This window comes from Poeciliopsis prolifica, unplaced genomic scaffold (assembly GCF_027474105.1).
Source record: "Poeciliopsis prolifica strain line A6 unplaced genomic scaffold, Auburn_PproV2 SCAFFOLD087, whole genome shotgun sequence".
In the NCBI taxonomy this organism is placed as follows: domain Eukaryota; kingdom Metazoa; phylum Chordata; class Actinopteri; order Cyprinodontiformes; family Poeciliidae; genus Poeciliopsis; species Poeciliopsis prolifica.
The window spans coordinates 965,001-990,390 of record NW_026562462.1 but is presented as its reverse complement, the minus strand read 5'-3'; the positions used below and the strand labels follow the sequence as shown (position 1 = coordinate 990,390).

At 38.1% G+C, this 25,390-nt stretch overlaps 1 protein-coding gene across 2 annotated transcripts; it reads left to right on the top strand.

Moving 5' to 3' along the window:
- Positions 1-505: 505 nt before the first annotated feature.
- LOC129353284 (pleckstrin homology domain-containing family O member 1-like) lies at positions 506-22,809 on the top strand. Of its 2 annotated transcripts, none has more exons than XM_055022559.1 (10): positions 506-733; positions 2,668-2,817; positions 10,279-10,419; positions 14,116-14,220; positions 14,295-14,396; positions 14,472-14,765; positions 15,176-15,273; positions 16,896-17,058; positions 17,133-17,245; positions 17,899-22,809. In XM_055022559.1, exons 1-10 carry the CDS (start codon positions 707-709, stop codon positions 18,683-18,685), a joined length of 1,980 nt encoding a protein of 659 aa, XP_054878534.1. In that variant the 5' UTR covers positions 506-706; the 3' UTR covers positions 18,686-22,809. The 2 variants fall into 2 exon arrangements, with proteins under 2 accessions (XP_054878534.1, XP_054878533.1); XM_055022558.1 differs by having other exon boundaries at positions 17,896-22,809.
- Positions 22,810-25,390: the final 2,581 nt, after the last annotated feature.

Here is a 25,390-nt window from a genome sequence, read left to right as displayed (position 1 = left end):
TGAACCATCTGACAGATCTGATTTCCTTTCACTTATTGGATGAGATTTTATACTGAAAGTAATCAACACTGTGCTTTAGTGCTTTTTCCTATCTACATTGGCCATGGTAAGCCGTCAAACAATGAATATTGTGTTCGTCTATTTAAAAAGATCTCGCCGAAATACAACTTTTGCAAAGCACTGTAAAGCTTTTAATTAAATCAGTTTGTGCCATAACCTGACGGCAGAAACTATCATACATATTTTTTATTTTACAGATGAAATATATTACTATTATTATATTTATTTCTCACTATTTTCCTTCTTAACTTTTCGATAAAATAACATTTTTCAGGCGTGTTTCTCCTGTTGTTCCGCTCTGGCGCCGCTGGGTGTCGCTGTCGCGCTCCTTTTTCATTCCCTGGAAACGAACCCACCGTGCGCGAGCGCGCGCGTGCCCGAAGCCAAAGAGCATCTGCTTCAAAGCGGTTCGCGCACGCGCAGGAGGAAAGGATGCAGCCAGTGTTCAGACAACAGCCGCGGCGCTGAGGAGGAGACGCGAGCGGCGTGGACCCGAGTGGACACGGCGGCACCGACACCAGGACCTCAGCGGGGCCCGGAGCGACCAGTGTCCGGGCTGCAGCGCCCTCCGGGCCGGACCGAACCTCCTCCTTCTTCCCCAGCGCTCCGACTGCGCGGTTCCCCCCGGGAGTGAAGAGGAGGGAGGATGAAGAAAAGCAACCAAAGCATACGGGTCAGTCAGACACGTTTTATTCTTTATTTTTATGTTTTATTCTTCGGCTTTGGAGTCAGTTTTAAACATTCATCCGGGATTAAGTTGTTTTAATGTTTAATTCGGCAGAAAGCAGAGTATAAATCTGAAAATAAATCCCTCAGATTTCTGATCAGGTTCGTTATTTATCAATATTAATCACGCCGCTCCATTGAAATCACTGCCACGTTTCCGTCAATAACTTTATCTTCATTTACATCTAATTCATGAATTAACAAATAAACATTTTTGTTACATATTTATTAATCGTCTATTGTTTGATAAATTAAGTTTAATTATATTTTTTTCCAGCCTTTTTGTTTATTTTAACCCAGGTTTTGTTTATCTGGTCAGTTAAAGAATCAGACATTCAGACAAATTTCAGACATTTCACTGTCATTTAGGTTTTGGGATCCTCAGATTAACGTTTCACACACGTCCTGAGGAGGAAATGTAGGTTTTTTTGCTAAATTAATTTAAAGATGTAGTGAAAAATTGGGGGATAAATGTTCAAAATGTTCTTCTTCTTTCCCCCCAGATAAATAACTGGAATCCTGAAACCTGTTATTGTCAGATCAAAGGATAAAACATGCCAAACCACTTTGAGCTCAACTTTCATGTCTTTTTGTTGTTGTTGTTTCTTTGAATTTTCCCCTTTGAAAGTTTCTTTCCTGTTGCTTCCCGTCTCCCGGTTGGTTTTGTTTCGTCTCTTTCTCTGCAGCTCTTCGCCCAGCTTTCTTTTTCCTCTTACTTCTGTCAGAGTCGGGCTGTTATGCAATTAAAGTAGGTCAGACTGACGGAGAGCAGTGAGATCATGACAAACACGATCATCGTGAAGATTTGCCCTCCTCCATCAGTCACACGTTGTTCCTCCTCTTCACTCCTCCGTCGCCTTTCTTCATCTTCTGCTCTCAGACCGAAGCTTTACCTTTTCACTTTGTTTTTTTCTCATTTTTTATCGACTTTCATCTGGATTTTCCAGTCATTCCTCATTTTAAACCTAAAAATGAGATAAGTTGATCGTCTTATTAGTAAATGTTAATCATTTTTTGTTTGTTTGTGAAATTAAACATTTTGTTATTAATCACACATTAATAACAAATTAATTCTGTCTAGGGCTGCAACTCAATTATTTTGCTTATCAAATAATCTATCGATTAGTATGGCGATTGGTCGATTAATTGGATAAAAAGTTGCCACATTCTACTGATTTTAAATTTAAACCCTTTTTTCTACAATATTACAAATACATTAAATGATACAAACAATTAAATTGTATTGCCTTAAATGGAATAGCACAGCATTTACTGAAAAGCTGATCATTTGTGAAATAAAAATACTTAAATCCTTTATGCTTACAGTATCAATACAATTTAGGATTGATCTCTTGATTATATTTTGGATTAACTGACTAGTAATTGGATTAATGGATTTAATTTGACAGAATTTGAATTTAACTTTGCCGTTTGATTAGTTTTGGGTAAAAAAAGAAGTTTATTTTCATCTAAACTGCATAACGGATATATTTTTTTGTATTTTTTAAATATGTTGTTCTCTGGATCTGTAAACCATAATTAACAATTAATGTATTACCGAATTACTTGATGATTGTTTTGACAATCGATTAATCATGATTAATCATTTTATCCCTAAAACAAATGACATTTGAGGAGGTTTTTTTTAATATCTTCAATTCATAATTAATTAACGTATTTTTACAGTTTTGGCTCAATAAATTCTCTGAGTTTGTTGTTTTCTCAGCAAATTATCTTTTTTAAAGTCTGCATACTTCAGTTCACAATCAATCAATTACTAAATTAGTTGACGCTTATTAATCTGATTATCGCTCCTCCGTGTTGGCTGTGGACTCGTGGTTTCTCCTGTTTTGATTTTATCTTCTTCTTCTTCTGTTTCAGGGCTTCCAGGACTCCGGTCCGCTCGCCGTCCAGCAGCCGGAGAAGGCGGGTTGGATCAGGAAGTTCTGCGGTCGAGGGATTTTCCGGGAGCTGTGGCGGAGCCGGTACCTGGTGGTGAAAGGAGATCACCTCTACATCTCAGACAAGGAGGTGAGGAAAGATAGTCAATGGGACGGTACTGGGAGCCCTGGGAGGACTGGGAGTCTTTTTGCCTGACGGGTTCTGGAGCTTCAGCAGCTGTTTGGTGTCAGCGACCTCATAGTGTCAGAGAGAGACGGAGACGGTTTGTGTCCTGGAGCGGCAGCGGAGATGAGCAGCAGCGACTGATTCAGGAATCAGATGTTGGAGAGTGAAAAAGAAACCCAGAGTTTTTGTTCTCACCCAGTTTGTGTTCCTCTAAAGGAACCGATCCTTGAACGGGTTGGGATGGGCCAGTGATCCAAACACTTTCATTACAGTTTTTCCACAAAATAAGTTTTAGAATAAGAGATTTCAGTTCTGCCTGTTTCGATCTCCGTCCAGAATGAGCCGATTTAGGGCGCTGTCACTTTAAATGGGCTGCTGCAGGCCACGCCCCCCACTCAGCGTTGATGTGAAAATGGCTGCATCTTTCCCAGCAGCCATTGTAGGGCGCATTCTGCGGTTAAACCAGATGACCACCAAATGTGCTGGAGTTTCACTTGGGTTGCTAGGTAACGGCAAAAAGCCCGTTAAGTGTTTGTTTTTAGAAGCAGGAGAAACGGAAATACAAAAACATGAATCCTAGCACTTAGAAGTCCTTGCAAATGCTGAGTCATGTATTTTTTTTACTTGTTGAGCTTCAAATGGACAATTTGAAATATTTCCCCGAACCAAGACTCCCAAAGAAAGCGAGTAACTCTAAAGGTAAAAGAACTCTAAATAAACTCATAATTATTATTAGAAACTCAAGATAACCAGAGAAATATATATAAAATCACAAAGAAAAACAAATAATAAAATAAAACAATAACAAAACTCTTCAAAACACCAAAAAGACACAAAATGACAAAGCTGAGAAAAGATTAAAAACATCCATAAAACAACACTGATGCACCAAAATGAAGAATAAAGACAACCAGGAAAGCAATTAAAACAGTTAAGAGATTTTAAAGGAATGATAAGAACAATAATTTTTGGACTGTGGTAAATGACTTACGAACACATTAAACAGTCCAATGAAATATGGATGTAGTTGACGAATATTTGCATCCTTGGTAAATTACGGGTTAAACATTTGTGATGTTGGTTTAAATCTTGGTAAATCCAAGAATCTCCAGGTTTCCAGTAAAACCAGGAAGTGACCTTTAGATGTTTCATGAAGTCAGTTGATGTAAAATGGATGTTTTAGTGAGTCGAGGGAGGAACAATGTGCTGTAATCTGTGTTTGCCTCCAGCTCAGATGATGGCCGGTCGGCTCTGAAACATGAGCTGTTCACATGAACCGCCCTCATCAAGTTCCTGTTCTGTGGAAACCCAACATCCTCTTTAGAGAAACTGCTTCACGTCAGAGTGAATCTTTTTATTGTTCTGTGGCAGACGTGTTTACTAATGTTAACGGTGATTTAGCCTTTTAACGGGTTGGGATAAATCTACAAACTGTACAAAACATTAATTAAATATTTGTCACAAAATCATTTCTAATTAGTGAGATTTTAGTTTGGTCAGTTCTGCCTATTTTGAGCTGTTTTAGGGCGTCCTATCAAATTAGTTCCTTCGGGCCACGCCTCCAACTCAACATTTACACTTTCACATAAAAATGGCTGCAAGCAGAAGCATAATTTTACAACGATCCATCTTTGAAAAGCAGAAGTAAAGCCTCCTGCACAACCAACAAGAATGCAGTAAGTGGTAAATCGACAACAAATTATCTTTTCCAGCAGCCATTGTACAGCAGTAAAACCAGCTGAGCAAACATGCTGGAACTCCAGCTGGGTTGCTAGGTAACGGGCTGGGCTTGCCTGGGGTTGCTCGGTAACGGCCTGATGATTTGTAATGATTTTGAAACGGCTCTTTTTCCAGACACCAAAAATCTTTAACTTGTTCCCAAGAACTGGCTCTGCTGGAATTTCTTTAAGCTCTTTAATAGTTTTTAGAAACAGTCAAGACCCAAATGGAAAAACCTGAAAAATGTGAATTTAACACAATTAAATTCACATTTTAATGCTGCGTGGTTTGACTGCAGGCCGTTTTGTCCTTGTCGGGAATCAGATGAACCTTCCTGTCAGTGGAGCGCTGACTGTTCACACTGTTTCTGTTTTTGCTCCAGCATTACGTAACTGTCCTTTATGCAGCTCCACACGCAGGCTGCGGGACGCTGAGTCAGACTTTCTCAAACACTTTCTTCTGAGTTTTGTCTCCACAGAGAGCAGGCAGGCAGGTCTGTGCTCTCTGTCCGTCTGTCGGCGTCGAATAGTTTGAACCATAAAAACGGCTTCAACAGTTGGTCAATTTGATTTTGTTGTTTTGTTTTCTCCCAGCTGTTTGTACTGACCATTCACTAGTTTGAACTCACTTTAAGTGATTTAAATCACTTGTGTCAAACTACAGGCCCGGGGGCCAAATATGGCCCGCCGCAGCTTTTTATTTGGGCCTCTAGGCTCCAAATGACATCAATAATTCAGTTCTTTACAAATATGCAAAACAAATTCCCACGTTTTTCTCTGATTTTACTGCAATTGTTTCTCAAAATTGGTCAAAAACATTTAGTTCAAGTGACTCAGCATTACTTGATGTCAATCATAGTCCATGATTGATACGGCAATTAATAAAAAGTCATATTTAACATAATTTAGCGCAAATGTAATAAAAATTGCTTAGAAATATTTCTAATTTAGCACCACATAATCTGTAATTCTGATTGCAAAATAACGCACTAAGAAATCACAAAATCTATGAAAATATGTTTAATGGTGTTTAATTTTAAGAAACGCTTATTGAATGCTGAAACAAACAGATGTTCATTGATATTTTAGCAGATAATTTCATGAGTTTTATCAATAGATTCTGGCTCAACTGGCCCTTTAAAAGCAACTTTAAGAGTTAAATGGTTGAACACTGGATCTGGAGGTCATTTTAAAAATCCAATATAAATAAAGAAAATAACAGAAACAACAAATAAAATTAATTATAAAGTCTCTGCAAACAAATTGTCCTTGGAAAAAAAGTTTATTTGAGACCAAAAACACAATATTGAAGAGTTTAGTCATCCAGTTTTTGGTAGAAATAGAGAAAATTGATAAATAAGGCAAAGGGAAATGATTGAGCTTGTTTTATTTTATCGTGTGACTCATTGATTTATTGCTTATCACACCTCAACTAAAAGCAGAAACTGTTAAGATCTGATCTAATGGGCCGGAGAAGTGGAAAGTTTACAGAGATAAGATAAAACCAGAAAGAAGAACAAATCCCAAACTGGTTACAAACACAAACTGGTTACAAACACAAACTGGTTACAAACACAAACTGGTTACAAACACAAACTCTGCAGAAATAATTAAAGTACTGGAAACATCTCTCATGAAACCAGAATCTGTTCCCCGTCTTCCCATTTACGCTGCTTTAAAAATAGACATTTCCAGCTAAATGCGGATGCAGAGTCAGGAATAAAGTGTGTGTTTCTGCTGAGAAAGATTCTGTTCACATGAGAGAGGTTCTGCTTGTATGAGAAAGGTTCTGTTCGTATGAGAAAGGTTCTGTTTGTATGAGAGAGGTTCTGTTTGTATGAGAGAGGTTCTGTTTGTATGAGAAAGGTTCTGTTTGTATGAGAAAGGTTCTGTTCGTATGAGAAAGGTTCTGTTCGTGTGTATTTTAGCTGCAGAAACTCGTGTTCCTGTTATTGTTGAACCGTTATAATGACTCACGCTAACCCAGTTAGCGCTGCTAGCTCACGCTGGGGGAGTTGATCTTATTATTTACATCATAAATCATTAGATTTCTGGGTAACGACGCGCTCAGGGGTGAGAAGAAAACAAGTTTGAGGCCTGAGTGAGACTGTAAATCACTGCGATCTGCTCTGAAGCGATGAAAAAGCCTGTGTGTTTCCTGTAATTACATATTTATTTCACTGTGAGTCTCGGGGATTCGTCCTGTTTCTGTGTCTCAGAATGACCCGGTCCGCTAACTACTGCAGCCAGAGGCGGTGTGTGTGTGTGTGTGTGTGTGTGTGTGTGTGTGTGTGTGTGTGTGTGTGTGTGTGTGTGTGTGTGTGTGTGTGTGTGTGTGTTGGGTTTCTATTTTTAAAGGTAGCAGTTTTACTCTGAAACTAAAGCAGAGAAGACATTCCTCCTTCATGCAGATATTTCTCATGAAAAATGCAGATAATTGATCGTCCGGACACCCAAAACTCCTCTTTTGTCTCGTATTTTCTGAAACGTCTCCATGTCGGCGGCGCTGAGGCTCAGGCTCCATGTAAATAGTATAGATTGTGGTATTGATAATGGTATCGATGGCTTCTCAACATGTGACTTCCATGAACCCTGCAGCCATTAAACACACCATACAACACAGAGGAATGTTAAATCATCCTTATTATGGTCAAAATATGGAACAATTTTATACATTTAAGGGTTTCTGAGTGCTTATGAAGCGACTTGTATTCGTTTGTATTGCACTCTTGGATTACTATTAGCTCATAAAACATCTCAAGTTCAACAAACTAATTAATCCATAAACTGCAAAGTTATCACATTTAAATGGAATATTGCCAATATTTCATTAACATTCATCATTCAGACAAACTAAACATATTTGTAACATTATGAGATTAAAGCACAAACATATAGAGATATATATTTATTATTTTAAGCCATTAAAAACGCTGCTTCATACTTTGGATTGTTTTGTTTGGAGCAAAAATATCCTGAAATTAATAATTAAATAGGATTTTCTCTATTTTTGTTGAAAGGGAAGGAAATGTCTCTTATATGTGTAACAATAGTTACTTTTCTGGGCGATTAAAAGTCCCAGACGTTGCTGAAATAAACGATGATATTTTGTGATATAATGATGATGATTCAATAATGTGAGATTCTCAGACATCACAAACTTTAGATTCTGATTAATATTTAACTCTGGAACTGATTTATTGCTCTAATATATTTACTTTCTGTGTCTCTTTTTCTTGAATTTCCCTTTTCTTCTTCATTTATTACATTTAATGTCTTTCTGATTATAATTTTTCATTTTTTCCTAATTTTAAACATTTTTGTGCCATCTTTTGTTTTGCAGCATTTGGTTCTAACACCAGCTGTGATAGGAAACCCGTCTCTAATCGATTAAAGATGCAGCCGTGTTCTCCACGACTCGTTTCAGATCCAAATGCAAATCAGCGACTGCATGGATGCAGCATGAGCCTCACGCTGCATCCAGGCGACAACTGGAACAATGATGTTCGATTGGATTCCTTTTTATTTATTCTTGTGATGCAGACAGAAGAACTGAGTGTAATGGACGTTCTGTGTTTCCTCATTTCCACTGAGCTGTTTTATGGTTAGGAGAAAGTTCCCAGTAAAATTGTGACGGTCATAACACCTGTCATAAACATGGAATAACACCTTTATGACAGGTGTAACAACACCTGTCATAAACATGGAATAACACCTTCATGAATATTGATGACTGTAGTCATAAAGTGTCATTTTATAAATTATGACACTTCAATACAAAGTTGACATTATTCAAAATGTCTTTGTTATGACAACTTGACATTAACCAAAAATCATAGTCTGACATTAATTTGTTGTTAAAAGTATTACTGATTACACTTTAAAAATTTATGTTATCAAAGCTAAAGTTTAATCAGTAATCCTTTGATAGCAAATTTATGTCAGATCATAATTTCATTTAGAATAATGTCAACTTTGTATTAAAGTCTCATGATTTACACTTTATGACAACAGTCATAAATATTCATGAAGACTTACTCCTGTTCATGATGTTTTATTACATGTTTATAACAGTCTTATTCACAACCCGTGGTGTAACGTTAAGCAGTGTTATTCAAAAATAACTGCAAAACATCCATATTTATCGTAATAAACACTGTGTCCCACTATTGACTTAATGCAGTAAAAATGTTCTTTTTTACATCTTGAACAGATGGTATCATATTTATTTATCTGAATGAAACGAGTCAAAATGTTCAAGCTAATGAGCCAGATGTTCGACCTGAATGTGAAAAATACCAACTGGAATGAAAACAGCTGCTCTTGTTTGTGTGAAATGATCAATAATTCAGTTAAAAAAAATCTGTTTTCAATATAATTTATTATTATTAAACATTAGAGAAGATTGAATCATGGGTCAAATAATGACAAACACAATTTTAGAAAGTTATCTCCAAAACAGTATAAAAGGTCCAATAGTACCGGAGCCACAGTGTGGAGGTTTGGGTCGGCCCTTTGGGTTCAGGTTTCTTCATGAGCAGCAGGGTGGAACCAGATGGTTCAGTCTGTGGTACAAACACAAGCTTATTTCTGTGTCATCGACTCTGTGCTAAACGAGCAGCAGAGACAGATGTGGACGAGTTTATTAAACGTTTCTACATCAGGGAGAAAGGCTTTGAAACACTTATTGGCGATTTTTACCTGTTTTTAAGGGGAGGTACACAAAATTCACATTTCTGTACTTCCATTCGAATCACTGCTGTTTCAATAAAAACGACCCAAGTGTTTAAAAAAATACATCCAGACATTTTTTGGTTATAAGTTCATGTTTTTTTGGTGTCTGGAATGAGCTGTTTTATAAATGTCCAATTTATTGAGTGACATTTGATGAATACTCCGCCTTACCTAACAACCCAAGCTGAGCTCCAGCATGTTTGGTGAGCTGGTTTTACTGCTGCATGCGCTGTACAATGGCTACTGGAAAAGACCAGTGTTTAGTTGTTGACTTACCCGAAGTAACCACTTGCTGGATTCTTGTTGGCTGTGCAGGAGGCTCCACTTCTGTTCCTCAAAGATGTACAGTTTGCAGATTCAGTACATGAGTTTGATTGACAGCGCTAAGACCCTCCTCCTGGCTCCGATTGGTTGTATTTGATAGAAGACAGTGCAGGAAATTGATCTTTTTACTGATTCTTGGTGTCATATCAAACTGTCACAACAAGGCGACAGTTTGAACAAATATGGAAAAAACAAATTTCTTAAAAGCTTAATATTAACATTACAAGTTTTATTTTTCTAAATAAAAAGGAATCCTACCATAACCCTTATATTTTATAATAGAGTTGACCTGGTTTCAAAGTCCAAATAAAGACTGAATTGAAACTGAATAAAACTCTCTGAACTATGGAAACCCACGTGACAAAAACACAGATTTTCAAAAAATGAAATCTTCTAAAACCAAAATTTTAATCAATTAATCAATGTAGTTGATTTATCGTACAGCCCTTAGGTTTAGCCAAGAATTTGGGTGTTTATTTTTTAGTGAAAGTCTCATGATCACTCAGTTTTTCTCTCTGAAGTTTAAACTCTACATGGTTCCTTTAATCACAGATTTTGCTGCCTTAGCAGAAAGCTGCTGCCAAGAATCTGGATTATAAGCAGCTGTGATGTAATCTGAGTGATTTTTTTCCTGTGTTGGTGTTTACAGGTTAAAGATGAGCGTAAAGCCCAGGAAGTGTTTGACCTGGCTGATTACGAGCGTTCAGAGGAGCTGAGGAAGGCGAAGAGTCGGAGCAAGAAGAACCACAGTCGCTTCACGTTGCTGCGCTGCAAGCAGCGAGGAAACACGGTGAGTTCTGTCTGATCGTCCGAAAGACTCGGCCATTTTCAGCTGCTGTGGTTCACTTCTACTGCAATGTGTTAAACAAACCAAAACCTCTGAGAAACCTGTTCCCCTCCTCACCCTTGGGGGCGCTGCACCAAGAACCACTGAAGGAAACGACACAGAAACATCTGAAGAACACAATGAGCGTAACGACCTTCTTCACAAAGTGTAAACAAAAATGGAGTGGCGTCAAATTTTAGCAGTATTTCTCTTTTGTCTCTTGGTAAAAAACTACGAGTCATTTCTTCCGCTAGCGGTGAACTCTTGCAATTGTTTTGGTTGTATTTACCCAGAATGCTCTCTGTTGTAGTCCACTTCCTGTTTTGGAGCTATTTCCAAAAAACATGAAGGTGGTTTTGGCTTGGATTTAATCAGAGCCTCTGATCAACTTGCTTCGGAGGCCCCGACATTAATTAGCACAGCTTAGCTTGATTAGCACAGCTTAGCTTAATTAGCACAGCTTAGCTTAATTAGCACAGCTTAGCACACTGCAAAAACAAAATATTACCAAGAGTGTTTGAGAATAAAGTGAAAATATCCCAGTACACTTGAAATAATTTAAAACTATCTTAAAGCAACTTTTAAGCAAGATATAGAAGCTTGTTTTAATTCCTAAATATTTATTTCTAAAAAGTACTGGCAGATTATTTTAGTTATAAGACATTTTCCCATAAATCGAGTATAGATATTTCTATACTTTTTTTTTTTAATCAAGGTTGAGAGAGCCTCAAAATAGGCTCCTATATTTTGCTTACCTATAAGTTAGTTTTATCTTATTTAAAGACATTTGCACCAGAAACTAGACTAAAAATATTTGCTAAAAAATTGTGTTTTTATAGTGTAAATCCACTCTTCAAATTTTACTTAAACCCACGCTTTAAAAAACTCTCTAATTTACACATAAATACGTTAAAATTGGTATTTATACACTAAAATTCTGGAAACAACAGCTGCCGGTAATTTACTGTAAATAAGAAATGTTTTTTTTACAGTGTAGAAAAACCATTAACAACAAAATGTGCTGCTTCAGTTGTACTCACTCAGTAAACAGTAATTAACCTTTAGGATTTCATGAACTCCGTTCTAACAGTGAATAGATGTTTAACAGCGAAACGTTCAGTTTTTGTTTTTCCGTGAGAAAAGTTTTTTTTCAGCTTTGATGAGGTCGTGCAGACCCAAATCCACCAGAACATAATTCAGAGCAGAGGAGGCTTACGAGCAGATCTTATGATGTCGCCGTGTCAACGCTGCACAGCTCTCATCGTCCGCTTTCTTCTGCTCAGATTATCTATTGAAAAGGCTTATGAGGGAAATCCACTGGGTTTACTTTGACTTTACACTCAAATGATTTTGGTTTTTCCTTATGCATGACTGATATGTGTTCATCTGTCACTTCCTGATGGCTCCAGTGTTTATAAAGCAGCTTTGAAAGTTTTTATTTTGGTTTTTTTATGTTAATTTTTTAGATAACTTAAAATTTCCTGGAATGTTTTGATTTAAGAAACTTTAAGAGTTAAAACTTTAAAAAACTCAGAAATCTGAGCAAAGAACAAATGTTAAAGATCCATCCATCCATCCATCCATCCATCCATCCATCCATCCATCCATCCATCCATCCATCCATCCATCCATCCATCCATCCATCCATCCATCCATCCATCCATCCATCCATCCATCCATCCATCCATCCATCCATCCATCCATCCATCCATCCATTTACCCTGCACATAATGGCTGCTGAATTGCAGGATAATTTGCCCTTTACTTCCTGTTTCTGCTCTTTGTGTTTTTATTGTTTCCTGATCACTAGGCCTGTGTTGTTCTTCTTCCTTCCTTGTCCTCCACTTTCTGTCCAGTTTCACAACGTTTTAGTTGCACAATCCGGTCAGGAACAGGAAAGACCTGTCCACAGAGAGCTATGTGAGAATGTTACATCAGCTATTTTATGGGCTGCATTTATCCTCTCCAGATGTGAAAATCTGAACTTCCTACAGTTCGTCCTTTCAATGTGTCTCTGCTCGTGTCCTTCTGTCCTCTGCTTCCGGAGATTATGCCGTCCCAACTGTCCAACGCAGCCGCCCCATTGGAGCACTTCCTCCGTCAGGATTGGTGGATCTAAACGTTTATTTCCCTCCCACACGCCTGACTGGCTGAGCCCTGATGGTTTTTTCTTTACCCCCTGAAAAAGCTTAATCTGCAGAATCCCATTAGTCCGTGAGTTACAGCAGAATAATCCCTGAAACACTTTCACATGCCAGTCTTCCTGCTTACTCTTTCTTACAGTCATGCAAACTCTGAGGAAGAGAAAACATGACTGAAACATAATCTACCACTCATGGTAGATTATGTTCGCTTTAGTTTACAGATTAATATTCTGGAGGGTTTTCCAAAAAGTCACCAAATGTCAAAGTTTTAACTTATTTATTATTAAAACCGCTAACCATAAGTAAACATAGGTGTATGTAGTTTTAACTCAGTATTTGATATTTTTATTATCTAAATATCTGCAGCATTTTTTTATGAACTGCAGGTGAAAACCTTCTGGAAAACTGGGAAAAAATTATATTTTTTAAATGTGCAGGTATTTTCCTAAATGATAGACCAATATAAAGGAATACATTTAGGCAGACAGGGAGAAAATGCATGCTTACTTTTCATTTTGTTGTTTTTGATGAAGTCTGCATTTACAATCATCCCCATTTACTTGCATAAAATGCAACCAAGGAGAAAGTTGTAGGGAAATTTACAGCAGAGTTTTGGTTGTAAAAAATTTTCCCAAGCTTTAAACATCTCACAGAAAACATGATTGTATTTTTATATCCCAGCTGACAACACAGAAAAAAGTCACTAGATTTTTCATTTGTTTCGATTTAAACTCAAAATCTCAAACAGTGATTTTGTGGAATAAATATAATGAAAATGTTTTGTCTGCTAACATAACACATAGTTTTCATGATGTCACAAAAACTTTGCAACTGACAGGTGTCTTTTCAGGATGTTGCTGTGGAGTTGCTGTGACAACAACACATAAGCCACAAACGTAGAAGCAGCTCTCGCCTCATTTCTGTGTAACTTATGGAAAACTACAACTTGAGTACTCTACCCAACTGTGTGTAAATACTAAGATAACTGTCAGTGATATTTACTGTAGTAAACACAGTCGAGCTAGCAAAATTAGCTTAGCTAATGTAGCTTTTATCTGCTAGCTAAGACGGACATGTAGCCTATGTGTTTGTTACTACATGTACTTTCTCTGCCACCTTAATATTTACATGAAGAGTTCATACGTTCTTTATAAATCTGTTTAAATATTGATTGTGAGGTCGTGAATCTCCTCCATGGCGTTCAAACTCTTCCTGTTCACCAAGGAGTTATTAACTGTATCGTGGTTTGAGATAGGAGGAAGCTTGTCCACATCGTCTGACATATTTTCCTTCTTCTCGCTCGGGGTGATCCTGACAGCAGCCATTTTGTTCATGTATCTCTTGTACATTGGTGAAGAGTGTCAATATCTTCTTTTTGTTGGTCTCACAGTCGTTGGCCCACTATGCTTTGTGCTCACCTACTAAGATGGTGCGCATTACTTCCGGTTCAGACCAGTGGGAACTATGTACACCTTTAACATGTTGGTCAGAAAAGATTAAATGTTGTATTTTGCAGGTTCCTAACCTGGTGTTTCTGGCTGTGAGTCCGGAGGAGAAGGAGTCCTGGATCAACACGCTGAACGTGGCTATAATCAAGGCTAAGAACAGAGTTCTGGACGAGGTCCGACCTGGTTTGTTTGCAGGTTTATAAGAGTTTGAAGTGTGAATGTTGACGTGTTTCCAATGGGCTTTCAGGTGACCATTGAGGAGGACAGCGCTCTGGATCATCTGACCAGAGATCGGGCGAAGATCCCTCACAGCCGCCGGCTGCCGACCAGAGGACACCTCATGGCCGTGGTACTAACAACCCCCATTCCTCCTTCCCGTTATTCTGGATTACCACCTTTCATGAGATCGTCTCTGAAACCTCAGGCCTCCACCTCCTCTCACGGCATGCTGACCCTTGACCTGGTTGCCGAGGAGGACGGTTTCTGCCTCGATTATGACGACGACGAATCCTGGGAGGACAGCTTCCGGGTCGACCTGCAGAAAGATGACTCTGGAGGCGAGGTCGGAGGTCGTCAGCGGGCGGGAACCGACGTCTCGAAGCTGCGGGTGACGACCAAAGAGCCCAAAGTGAAGACGGGGAGCCTACCGAGAGGCAGCGAGCGCTCCTGGGGAAAACAGCCACACCTGGACGCCTCGAAAGTCCAAAAGAACCAGCAGGTGAGACACTCACTATGTTTCCATCCAACTGGTTTTTGAGCGAACTCTGAAAATGTTGTAAAAAGAAAATGTGAGTTTGGTTTGGTTCCATCTACTGGTTTGGAGAAGGCCTGGATGATGAATGAATAGCAATATATATCGCAATAAATATGTGATCAGTATCAATAAATAACAAATCAGATAGAGCTCTCAGTATTATATGCAGAATATTCACTGTTGACGCTACGCAGGGATGTAAAAACAGGAAGTAGACGTTTCAAACCAGCATGAACCATCTCGCCTGGAAAAACAAGATTTTATTTTTAAATGGTGTGTTTCCATTGCGCCAATTTATTTTTGTAATTCCTGTTTGTGCGATTTTATGGTCAGTGGATCATCATCTGAACCCGTTGCGACCTTTGCCCCTTCAGGTCCTTCAGGCCCAGTCTCGAACGCCGCAGCCAGGGAAGAGGTTCAGCATGCAGGGTCGGAGCCGCTGCGCCTCCATGGATGAAGTCCTGTCCTCCAGGTGAAACATCCACAGATTAACCTCTCAATCTGGCTGGAAATTACTAGATTATTATCTTGAAGTGGTTCTTTTGACTGGGGAGAGGCTCTCAAATTAATATTCTGGTGATTTCATTTGATTCACTTTTACAATAACGTAGAGAAATTTGGTTTTAAAATCAACTCCTTCATCTGCACTGTAATCTGGAGCTTCTGAAAATTAGATTAAAGTCGGAATTCTGACTTTAATCTCAAAATTCTGACTTTAATATCAGAATTCTGACTTTAATCTCAAAATTCTGACTTTAATCTAAAAATTCTGACTTTAATCTCAAAATTCTGACTTTAATCTCAGAATTCTGACTTTAATTTCTGAAGTCTGGTTTAATCTCAGTCGGCCTAATCATCTTGTTCCAAATATGTCAGATTTAATAACTTACAGTCACGCTGATTGTTTTTTCCGGTTACATCTAAATATATTAATCGTTTTGCCTTCAGGAAGGATAATTAGGGGCTGTCAATTAAATTTTAAGGGCACTTTAACAAGTCCTGGGATTTTTGACAATCAGACAATTTAACTGTGAAATCTGAGAACTGAATCTGAAAATGTGTTCAGTCATAAATGGCTCATCAAAGCAACACAAAACCTGTGAGCACAAATTTGATTCTCAGTGTGGTCGCTGTTTGTGCTTCCAACTGGACTTGTTTTGGTTGTAAATGAAAGAGAGGTGCATTTCCCCGTCGACTCTATTTGAATCCCAACTGAGACGCTTCTGTTTGGATTTTGCATATTCTCATTTTGCATCACCAGTGAATCCGGTTTACTGCCAGAACCATGTTAGAGTCGGTGATTGGTTGATCTGCTGACTTAACCTGGATGTTCCTGTAGTTAAAGCTACTGGATGCATCGATGGGATTTCTCTAGTTGGCTTTTGTATTTACTCTTAATTTTATTGCATTATTTATCAGATTGACACAGAGACTTTTTCACCCTTCCTAAGTTAGGACAGAATCACCTTTTTAATGAAGTCACAGCAGAAAGTCTTGTTTTTATTGCAAAATCACAAAATCTTACTGAGTATTTTTTGTGTAATTTCTAGTGGAAATACCTTGAAAACAGATCAAATTAACTTACAATGAACCTTTTGGTGACATATTGTTTTATGTAAACAATTCCTTAACATTGATGAGAATGTACTGGTTCCACTGATCTACTTTATTTTACTTTAAACATTAAAAAAATGTTTTGATTTAATTTAACTGCCTGTGGATAGTACGTTGTTGCTAGGTTACCGGCTGGGCTTGGCTGGGGTTGCTAGGTAACGGTGCAGCGCCAGTTGATTGCGAAACTAGCTTTTTTTATTTTGTTGCAATATTACTGAGTTATTGCCTTCAAACAAGCTCCCATATCTTGATGAAAAAGGTTTTTGTAAAATAGTTCTGTTTTATTTGCAGTCTGTTAAGATATTTTCACTAGAGTCTACGCCAAAAATACTTAGTAAAATTGTGTTTTTGAAGTGTACATTTCAACCTAATGACCAGAAATGTAGACTCATCACATCGTAGTGAACTGCTGGGCTTCTGGTGCTCTGAACACACACAGGCCGATCATAAAATGAGCCTGAAAATGATTTGGTTTTCCAGACCGGCAATGATTCGGTCAGAGTTTCGTTCGGCTCTTCGGCGCTGTCCGACCGAAGAGGAGGCGGGCGGCGGCCCTTCCGCCCAGCCGGTGGGCCAGCTGCAGAGCCTCATCGCCCAGAGGATGCAGAGAGCCCAGGAGCTGCTGGAGGAAATGAGGCTGCAGGTCCGACTTCCTCAGAAACCTGTGTCCCTCCGACTGTAAGCTGTGAAAATGATGGTAAATGTCGCTGTTCGTAGGAGCTGCAAAAGGCCAAAGCGGAGAGAGAACGAGGCGGCAGCTCAACGTACCTGAAGGGGATCAACTCTCCTCGGCTTCACCACCTCAGGGGCTCAGACTCTCCCCACTCCAGGTGGTCTCATCACACTCTGCTACAACTCAGCATCATTTCATTCTGACGATTAATCAATTAATTAATTAATTAATCAAATAAACAAATTGGTATATTCTTCAAATTTTTCATTTAAGCTCTTTTCTATGCAATATTAGAAAGATGTTAAACTCTGCAAATAAACAATTCAGTTACTTTTCAATGTTTTATTGCCTAAAATGCAATCTTTAGTCAATTAAAAAATGCCACTTCAGGAGTTTTGGGAAAAACAAATTTATAGACATTTTTATCTTACTTGCAAAATGTGTAAATATTTTGTAGTTTGGTTGAATGACTGCTCTGAGTTTATTGGGGTTTCTTCCAGCAAATGTCCATTTTTGAGTCTGTATACTCTAGTTAACGATTAATTGAATGCTAAGTTAGTTGACGATCATTTCAGTAATTAATTTATCATGATTAATCCTATTAACGCAAACTGTATATATATTTTGTCCAGCTGGGTTAAATTATTACTCTAAATTGGTTGTTTTTTCCAACATCTAACTTTTTTGAGTCTGCATAGTGTTGTTAATGATTAATTGATCACTAAATTAGTTGACGATTGTTTAAAAAAAATCAATGAATCTGATTAATAGTTTCAATCCCAGTTGACAGTTTCCTCTCGTCATCAGTAGATCGTCTGGATCTCCGAGGAGCAGGAGCAGCGACTCGCCTCGCCTCCGGGGCAAAGACTCGCCCCGCCTCAGAGGAAGAGAGTCTCCTCGATCCAAAGCCAAGAAGAACCGCTCCAAAGCTGCCGACTCGCCTCGCTCCAGAGGGTCTCACTCTCCTGCAGGTAAAGTCGCCGACTCGCCTCGCCTGAAGGATCCGAGCGGCTCTCCTCGATCCAAGAGCTCCGACGCTCCAAAACTGAAGGGGTCATCAGGTCCCAGCGCCAACAGAAAGGATTATTCTCCTCCACAGAAGACTCCCGAGACGCCGCCATGTTTGAATAGATCCAACTCCTGTCAGGCGGAGGGATCCGGTTCGTTGCAGGGCAGCGAAACCGACTCCCCTCATTTGGGCATCATTAAGGAGAACCAGCAGAACCAAAACTCCCCAGGTCTGCACAGATCCTTCGACTCCGCCCAACCCAAAACCCCCGACAAACTCCGCCTTTCTCCTCCTCCTCTGGAGCCGCCTGAAGAGGATCGGGAGGTGGAGAGGCGGCGCGCCGAGGCCGAGCGGCTGCTGGCGGAGGCGGTGTCGTCCTGGAAGGAGGCGCAGGAGGTCCTGCAGGAGGTGAAGGAGCTGCAGAGCCAGACGCTGAGGCGGCAGCGCAGGAGGACCTACGAGAAGATGACAACGGCGGCGGCAGCTCCGCAGCCTGCGGCAACCGCAGCAACCGCAGCCGGAGAGGAGGACGACACTCCGGCCTCCCCGACGTCACCGGAGGACGAGGAGGAGTCCGAGACGCCATGACGAGAACAAACATCTGGCAGCGCTACTCTGCATGCTTACACTGCAAAAAAACTAAATCTCACCTCATTTGTTTGGTCTAGTTTCTAGTGCAAAAAGCTTAGTGCTCTTGAAATAAGACAAAACTAACTTAAACGTAACATTTCTGCTAGATATAGAGGCTTATTTTAGTAAATAATTTTTTATAGTTGACCTGCTATGCTTCTTTGAACAGAATATTATAGATCTATGGGTTATACAAAAAGTTAATTACATGTTTTGCATAAAATCATTATCGGATAATTAGATTTCAGACTGGTAAGTTTAGAGTTCCTTCCAGTTGTTTCAGGGCGTTTAGGTGCTGGCCACGCCCGAAATCAGTGTTTACACTCTATCTTTAAAATGGCTGCAAACAGATACGCAATCATACATCTTTGAAAAGCAGAAGTAGAACCTCCTGCACAACCAACAAGAACGCAGCAAGTGGTTTCTGGACGGTAAGTCAGAAACAAAACACTTGTCTTTTCCAGCAGCCATTGTAAAGCACATAGACCAATAAAACAGCAGACCGAACATCCTTGACCTCAGATTGAGTTGCTAAGCAACGGGCAGTGATAGCTGATTTGTGAGGTTACAGTCGTAAATTTTTAAATGACTCATTTTCCAGACACCAGAAATACCTAATTTATTTCCAGGTACCAGGTTGGTGTTTTTTAAGCACTTTGGTTGTTTTTAGAAGCAGTAAATATCCAAATTTAAGTAAAGACATGTGAATTTTACTCAATAGGTTCCCCTTAATATTAACAGAAAAAGTACTAATTTCTCTGATTATTTAACTTATAACGAGACATTTTCTTATGTTATCAATAAAAAATAATCTCCCAATTGAACTAGAATTTTTCTATCAATATTATGGAATTATTTACATAAAAAAGTTTCTGTTTCTTGCTGAAAAATTACTTGCAACTTAGTTTTGTCGTATTTCAAGTGTAATAAGATATTTGCTCTAAAAACTACACCAAAAACACTTGGTAAGATGTTCTGTGTTTGCAGTGTATGCACAAAAAACTAACAACGTTTACACAATTTCTACATTGTTGATCATGTTTCCCAAAAAAGTTCCAAATTTTCATTGATTAAGGCAACAAGATGCACGTGACGATAAATGTGGATTATTCAAACACCAGGGATACGTTTCGTTCCAGGGGATTTATTGACTTTAATCCTGTCTGGCGCTCCGTCGTCACCAAGCAGAAAGCCCCTCTCTGCTGTCAGGAAACCTCCATCTGTGGCGGGAGCTCCACATTTAATTTTAATTACCGCAGCTTTAATGGAGAGGAGCTCCTCTTCACCTCCTCTCACGATGCTGCACGGCTTCCTTCTTTGTCTCCGAAGAGAAAACCCTCTCCGTTCATTTTTAAACCGAGATGTCAAACCTTTTTATGACAGTCAACGAAGAGCACAAAATGACTTTTTTTTTTAAAAAGAAAAAAGAAAAAAATGAACTTCCGATTTCTGCACTGATTTAAAACTTTAACCTGCTTGTTTGCTGATATATTACTGAGTCTTCTTTGTAGCATTTCTTTCAAAAAACGTTTTTGAAATCGCTTGACCGTCTGATTTAGTTGTAGCTTAAAGGTGACCTATTATGCTTCCTTGAACAGTTTAGGGTAGTTTTATGGGTAAAACCAGCAAACCAATCGCTCTGGAGCTCCACTTGGAGCAATGTGGCTCTTTTGCCAAATACCAAAACATGTGATCTTCTTATCAGAAAATGGCTTTTTAGCGGTTGGTGTAAGTCTAAAAATGTATAATAGGTCTCCTTTAATGAGCAGCAGACCTGCTGAAGCTTCATTCCAGCTTATTGTTGATTTTCAAATAAGCTGCATCCAAAATCAGGGAGTTTGAAGTTATAAAAAATGAGCAAAAAAAAAAAAAAAAAAGAAGCAATAATAACTGATTTTTAAAAATTATTATTTGTTTGTGATTTCAGGCTGAAAAAAAGCCGCAGACCAGCTCAGATATTATAAACTCTGCACTATGGACTGAACTTCTTTGTAACAATTTTGCTGCAACCAGCTTTTACTGTATGATTGAAAACTGAAGTCAGGATTTTATTTGCACATTTGCTGAATATTTGATAGTTGACTTTTTATTAAATCCTCACTTAGTGTTTGATTTTTTGAAAATAATTTGTCCCTTTAAATTAATTCCCATCGGAACATGAACAAATGTGCTTCCTTTATATACAAGATCATCCATTAGATTTCAATATCAAGAAAAAAAATCAACCGAGTTTCCAAATAATGATTTCATTTAGTAAGGGAATAAAGAGCCAAACTAACTTGATCCTGTGTGGAAATTAAATTGATCTCAAAAACTAATAATTGGCCACATTTCATCTCAATGATGAGAGAAATAAATACTTTTTTGCATAAATACTTTTTTGTAATTCTACCACATCTTTCAAAATCTTCAGGACCATAAAGATACTTCCAAGAAATTAAAAAATCTTATGATTATGCAACTCATTACTACTGAAAACTAACTATGATGCTTGAACTATTATGTCACATTTATAAATGTTACACTGTTGATATTTAATAACGCTTGTTTAGCTGAAAAACTGGGTTGTCTACTAGTTCTCAATTTTTTCCCTCTGAATAATAAATTATTTTCATACTTCATTTGTAATTTTTATGCTGCAGTTGAAGTTAACCCATCTATAAACCCACCCACGGAAACTTTCAAAGACATAGAGGCCTTGGCGACATGAAAACAATCTTTATATTTGTTGATGTTTCGAAAAACGGTTGTTGTCTACGCAGTTGTTTCCAGATGTTTCTTCATCCACACTAAAAACTCTGAATAACACACAAAATGCTGTAGAAACTACTCCAGGCCTGTGGGCGGCGCTGTGACGCCACCGCAGAAATACACCAAAGCACAGAAGAAAGTGTTCGGTTAAGTGGGCTACAACGTCAAAAACCAACTCATAAAACATGGTTATAGCTGCACTAAAAGATCATTTTCACACATGAAATGTTGCATTAAAGCCAGTTCACAAACCAGAAACAATATAATAATACATGTGTGTTTTTCATGGTTGCATATAGACGGCACCCAAACATTAGCAACAGTTAGCTCGCTAGCTCAAATCAACCGTTCAATTGAGACTTTAACTAGCTTGCTGGCTAACGGCCATTAGGCAAACACTTACAGGACAAATTGAAAAATGTCAGCTAGTATACGATTTGGCTAAATAACTACTATTCCTGATCACTTCTGAATTTTCAAATTTACAGCAGAATAAATGCCACAACTTTAAAAGTTCATTGGGGACATGAAGGATGCTAAGAGCTGCTAATGTTCTGTTAAGGTTGAATATTGTCTCTGTAAAAAGTCACATTTTGTAAGATATAACTTTCTTATTTATGTTTGCAGTGTCGCAATGTTTGAACAATTTTTCATCCAGTTTGTGAGTTTTTGCACATTTGTCATAAATACTGAGAGCATGGATAAAACAGCACTGATGCTGACAGAGCTAAATCACATTGTGAGTTATCTGTACTGTGAGATTTTGAGAGGACGTGAAACAACTGTATTCATTTGTAATTTATTTCTATGTTTATGCACATTGAAAAAAAATGCATTTTCTAGGCAGAATCCAATGCTGTAATCACTGTTTATATAGAAATATGAGTTCCTGCGTGGTTTTACTTGACTTCAGATATACCTGTTTATGTTTTTATGCATTGTGGAAACACCAAAACAAAAACACTGCTGATTTTCTGTGCAACTACTGCTAATGCAAACTATAATAAGCTAAACTGCTGGTAAGGTGAGCAGCTTCCCCTGCTTTGTTTTGCTTTAGGTTAGTTTCAACACCATGACGGGTTTATAGAAAACTTCTGAGTCGAACTGACTCAAAGCAGGTCGATTCATCTCACCTTACGAGCTGATGATTTTTATTTCTTCTTTAAATAATAATACAAAAACAAGGTTGTTGGACTAATATGTGGATGGTGATGTATGTATGTGCATTTTGCATTAACTTGTATACGGCTCCAAATACACAATGCAACTGCAAAGTTGTGAAATAAAATAAAAAAAGACTTTGACCTTTACTCAAATGATGCCAAAATTCAGATGAACTACTTTTTTCTTCTGTTAAAATATTTGCAGTAAAATATTTATTTCTTATTTCTTTACAAAACAGTTGAAAGATGTTCTTGTATATAAAAGATAGAGTCGTTATGTGTTGTCAACATTATATTTTTATCTAAATGTAAGAGTTTAACTGTTGAGTTTTTTCACAAGACTCTGTTACACTGCAGCTAGCATACCATGTTGTGAATGCTAAAGCTAATTAGCATCACAGCCGATGACAATGGATAAACATTTGTTCTGTTATGGCATGTTGTTTTGTAGCTATTCACAAATTTATTAGAGTACATGAGGATGATTGGCAGCACTAAGACCCTCCTCTGGGCTCTGATTGGTTGTTTTTGGGCAGGAGCCGCCCATTTCTTTAGACAATAATAATAGCAGCTCAGGAAGGTGGAGGACCAGAGATCTTTTCACAGGTTATTTATCTCATATTGTCACAACATGTTGACAGTTTTAACAAAAAGATATTTTATAAAAGTTACTCAAATTGTTAAGTTACTGCAGCTTTGGTTTTGACTTTTAGAAAATTGCTAGAGCTGAACTACAGCAAAAATACCATGATGCAAATTCAAACATAAGTGCACAATATTAATTATTCCTGTGCAGCCTGAAATTATTAATAATTAAAAAGCATTTAGCTATCACAGACTGTAAAAAATGTCATCATGGAAAATCACTGACAGTCCTTTTATATTTCTAAGAAGTTGCATGAAACTCATCTTTTTATGCCCATGAGGTTGTTGAATCCTCATTATGTGACTTCTCATCTCATCAACACAAACACCCAGAATGGGTCACTGAGCTGCATGGATAGATGAGCAGATGTAGGGCAGGACAAAGAGCATCGCTCCATTACGCAGCTCCACCTCCATCCACAACACACACCAACATCACGAGTGTGTGTGCGTGTGTGTGTGCGTGGAGGGGGGGGGGTGATCATGTATGCATGCATGAGCATTTCCTGATGACTAATCTGCTGCCATTATGGGCCCTGTATTTGTGTGACGCCGCAGGAAACACGCAGAACAAGAAAACCAGGCCCACCTTAAAGGAACAGACTCAGGAGGCATCGACGGCCCGACTGGGACAAAACGCCCAGGACCAATGAACTATAACTAAAACGCTTAGCGGGCGTTTTGAACAGATTCACAGCACTTCATGGGGATTTAACCCAGATCTGCTGCAGAACGAGGGGCTTCATTATTTTTAAATACCCCTATAAATATCTCATCCTTCCTGAAAAAAGCATGAAAATGACTTCAATGTTAAAGTGACATGATAGGAAATTAATGTTTTTTTTCAATAACTGTGAAGATGTGTGAGTTGAAAACCATTACAGGTGAGCTGCTTCCAAAGATTAATTCAGTACCTATTCTAACGAATAATCAAGTTGAACAAACCTGGATTATCGTGGCAGAGTCTGTGTAAAGTAAGGATATTTACAACTGGCGTGACATTTTAGGATTTTCTGCACTTGGTTTTTGCAAAATGAAGGAATTGAATGCATGATAAAGAATAGATATACGTTGTTATGTTTGGTTTTACTGAACAAAATTAATAAAGTCACCTGTAGAGATTACAACGTTAAAACTGCCACACCGCTGTAAGTCATGACTGTTTCCTGCTCTTTCAGAAACCACAGAAAATCTGCTTTGTTATTATGCTCAGCTTGAATTTAGTCAGTGTTTGAATTAAATTTACAAAGAATTAATGAGCTAATGATTAATTGTTTATTGGATTAAAATCAGTTTCAATTATTTAGTCCTTGTCGCTGGTCATTTTAAGCGTGTCCAGTTGATAAAGAAACAAAGATGGCGGAGGTAATACCAGAAAAAGAGAAAACAGTCCAAACAGAATCACATAAAATGCACTTTATGTGGTTCTGTTTTTCTCTTTGCAATATAACTCAGTTTTTTAAGAAAATGGCCGCTCATCAATTAATCACCAGTCGATCGATTAGACCGATTAAATTTAGATTAGCTCATTAATCGATAAACAAATCATAACTATTTGAATACCAGAAAACAGTAAAATGTTTAGCTTGGTGATATTTGTAAAGTTACAGTGAAAGTGATTCAGTTCTAACAGCAGCTCCACAGAATCAAGCTTTTATTTTGATATTCCTGAAAGGTTATTTGCACATTAGCAAAATATTTTTGCTTGAGCCTGAATATTTAGTTACAAGCTAAATGTTAAGCTAGAAACCTGAATACTTAGTTAGCAATAAATAGATAAAATATTTTTATTTTAAACTGAAAAAAATTAGTCTGTAATTAAATGTTTAATTTACAAACTAAATATTTAGTTTGCAAACTCAATAGTCAGCTTGTGAATTAAATATTTAGCTTGGAAATCTGACATTGCTAAATGTGTGAATAACCTGGTGAAAATATGAATTTGAAAAATGAATTCCTGCATTTCTTCTCTCTCTGAAAGGTTGGTAATGTTTTACAGTGTAACTCAGGTGCCAAAACTTTGTGCATCTGTTGGTTTCCATGTTTGTTCTTTAATAACAGCTTCATTTACGGATAGACTTGGCGGATCGTCATGTTCCTATCA

Coding starts and splice junctions, on each gene's coding strand:
- LOC129353284 (XM_055022558.1), top strand. CDS start 707: ATGAAGAAAAGCAACCAAAGCATACGG. Junction 14,766..15,175: donor AAGTCCAAAAGAACCAGCAG/GTGAGACACTCA, acceptor TTGCCCCTTCAG/GTCCTTCAGGCCCAGTCTCG. Junction 17,246..17,895: donor TCAGACTCTCCCCACTCCAG/GTGGTCTCATCA, acceptor TCTCGTCATCAG/TAGATCGTCTGGATCTCCGA.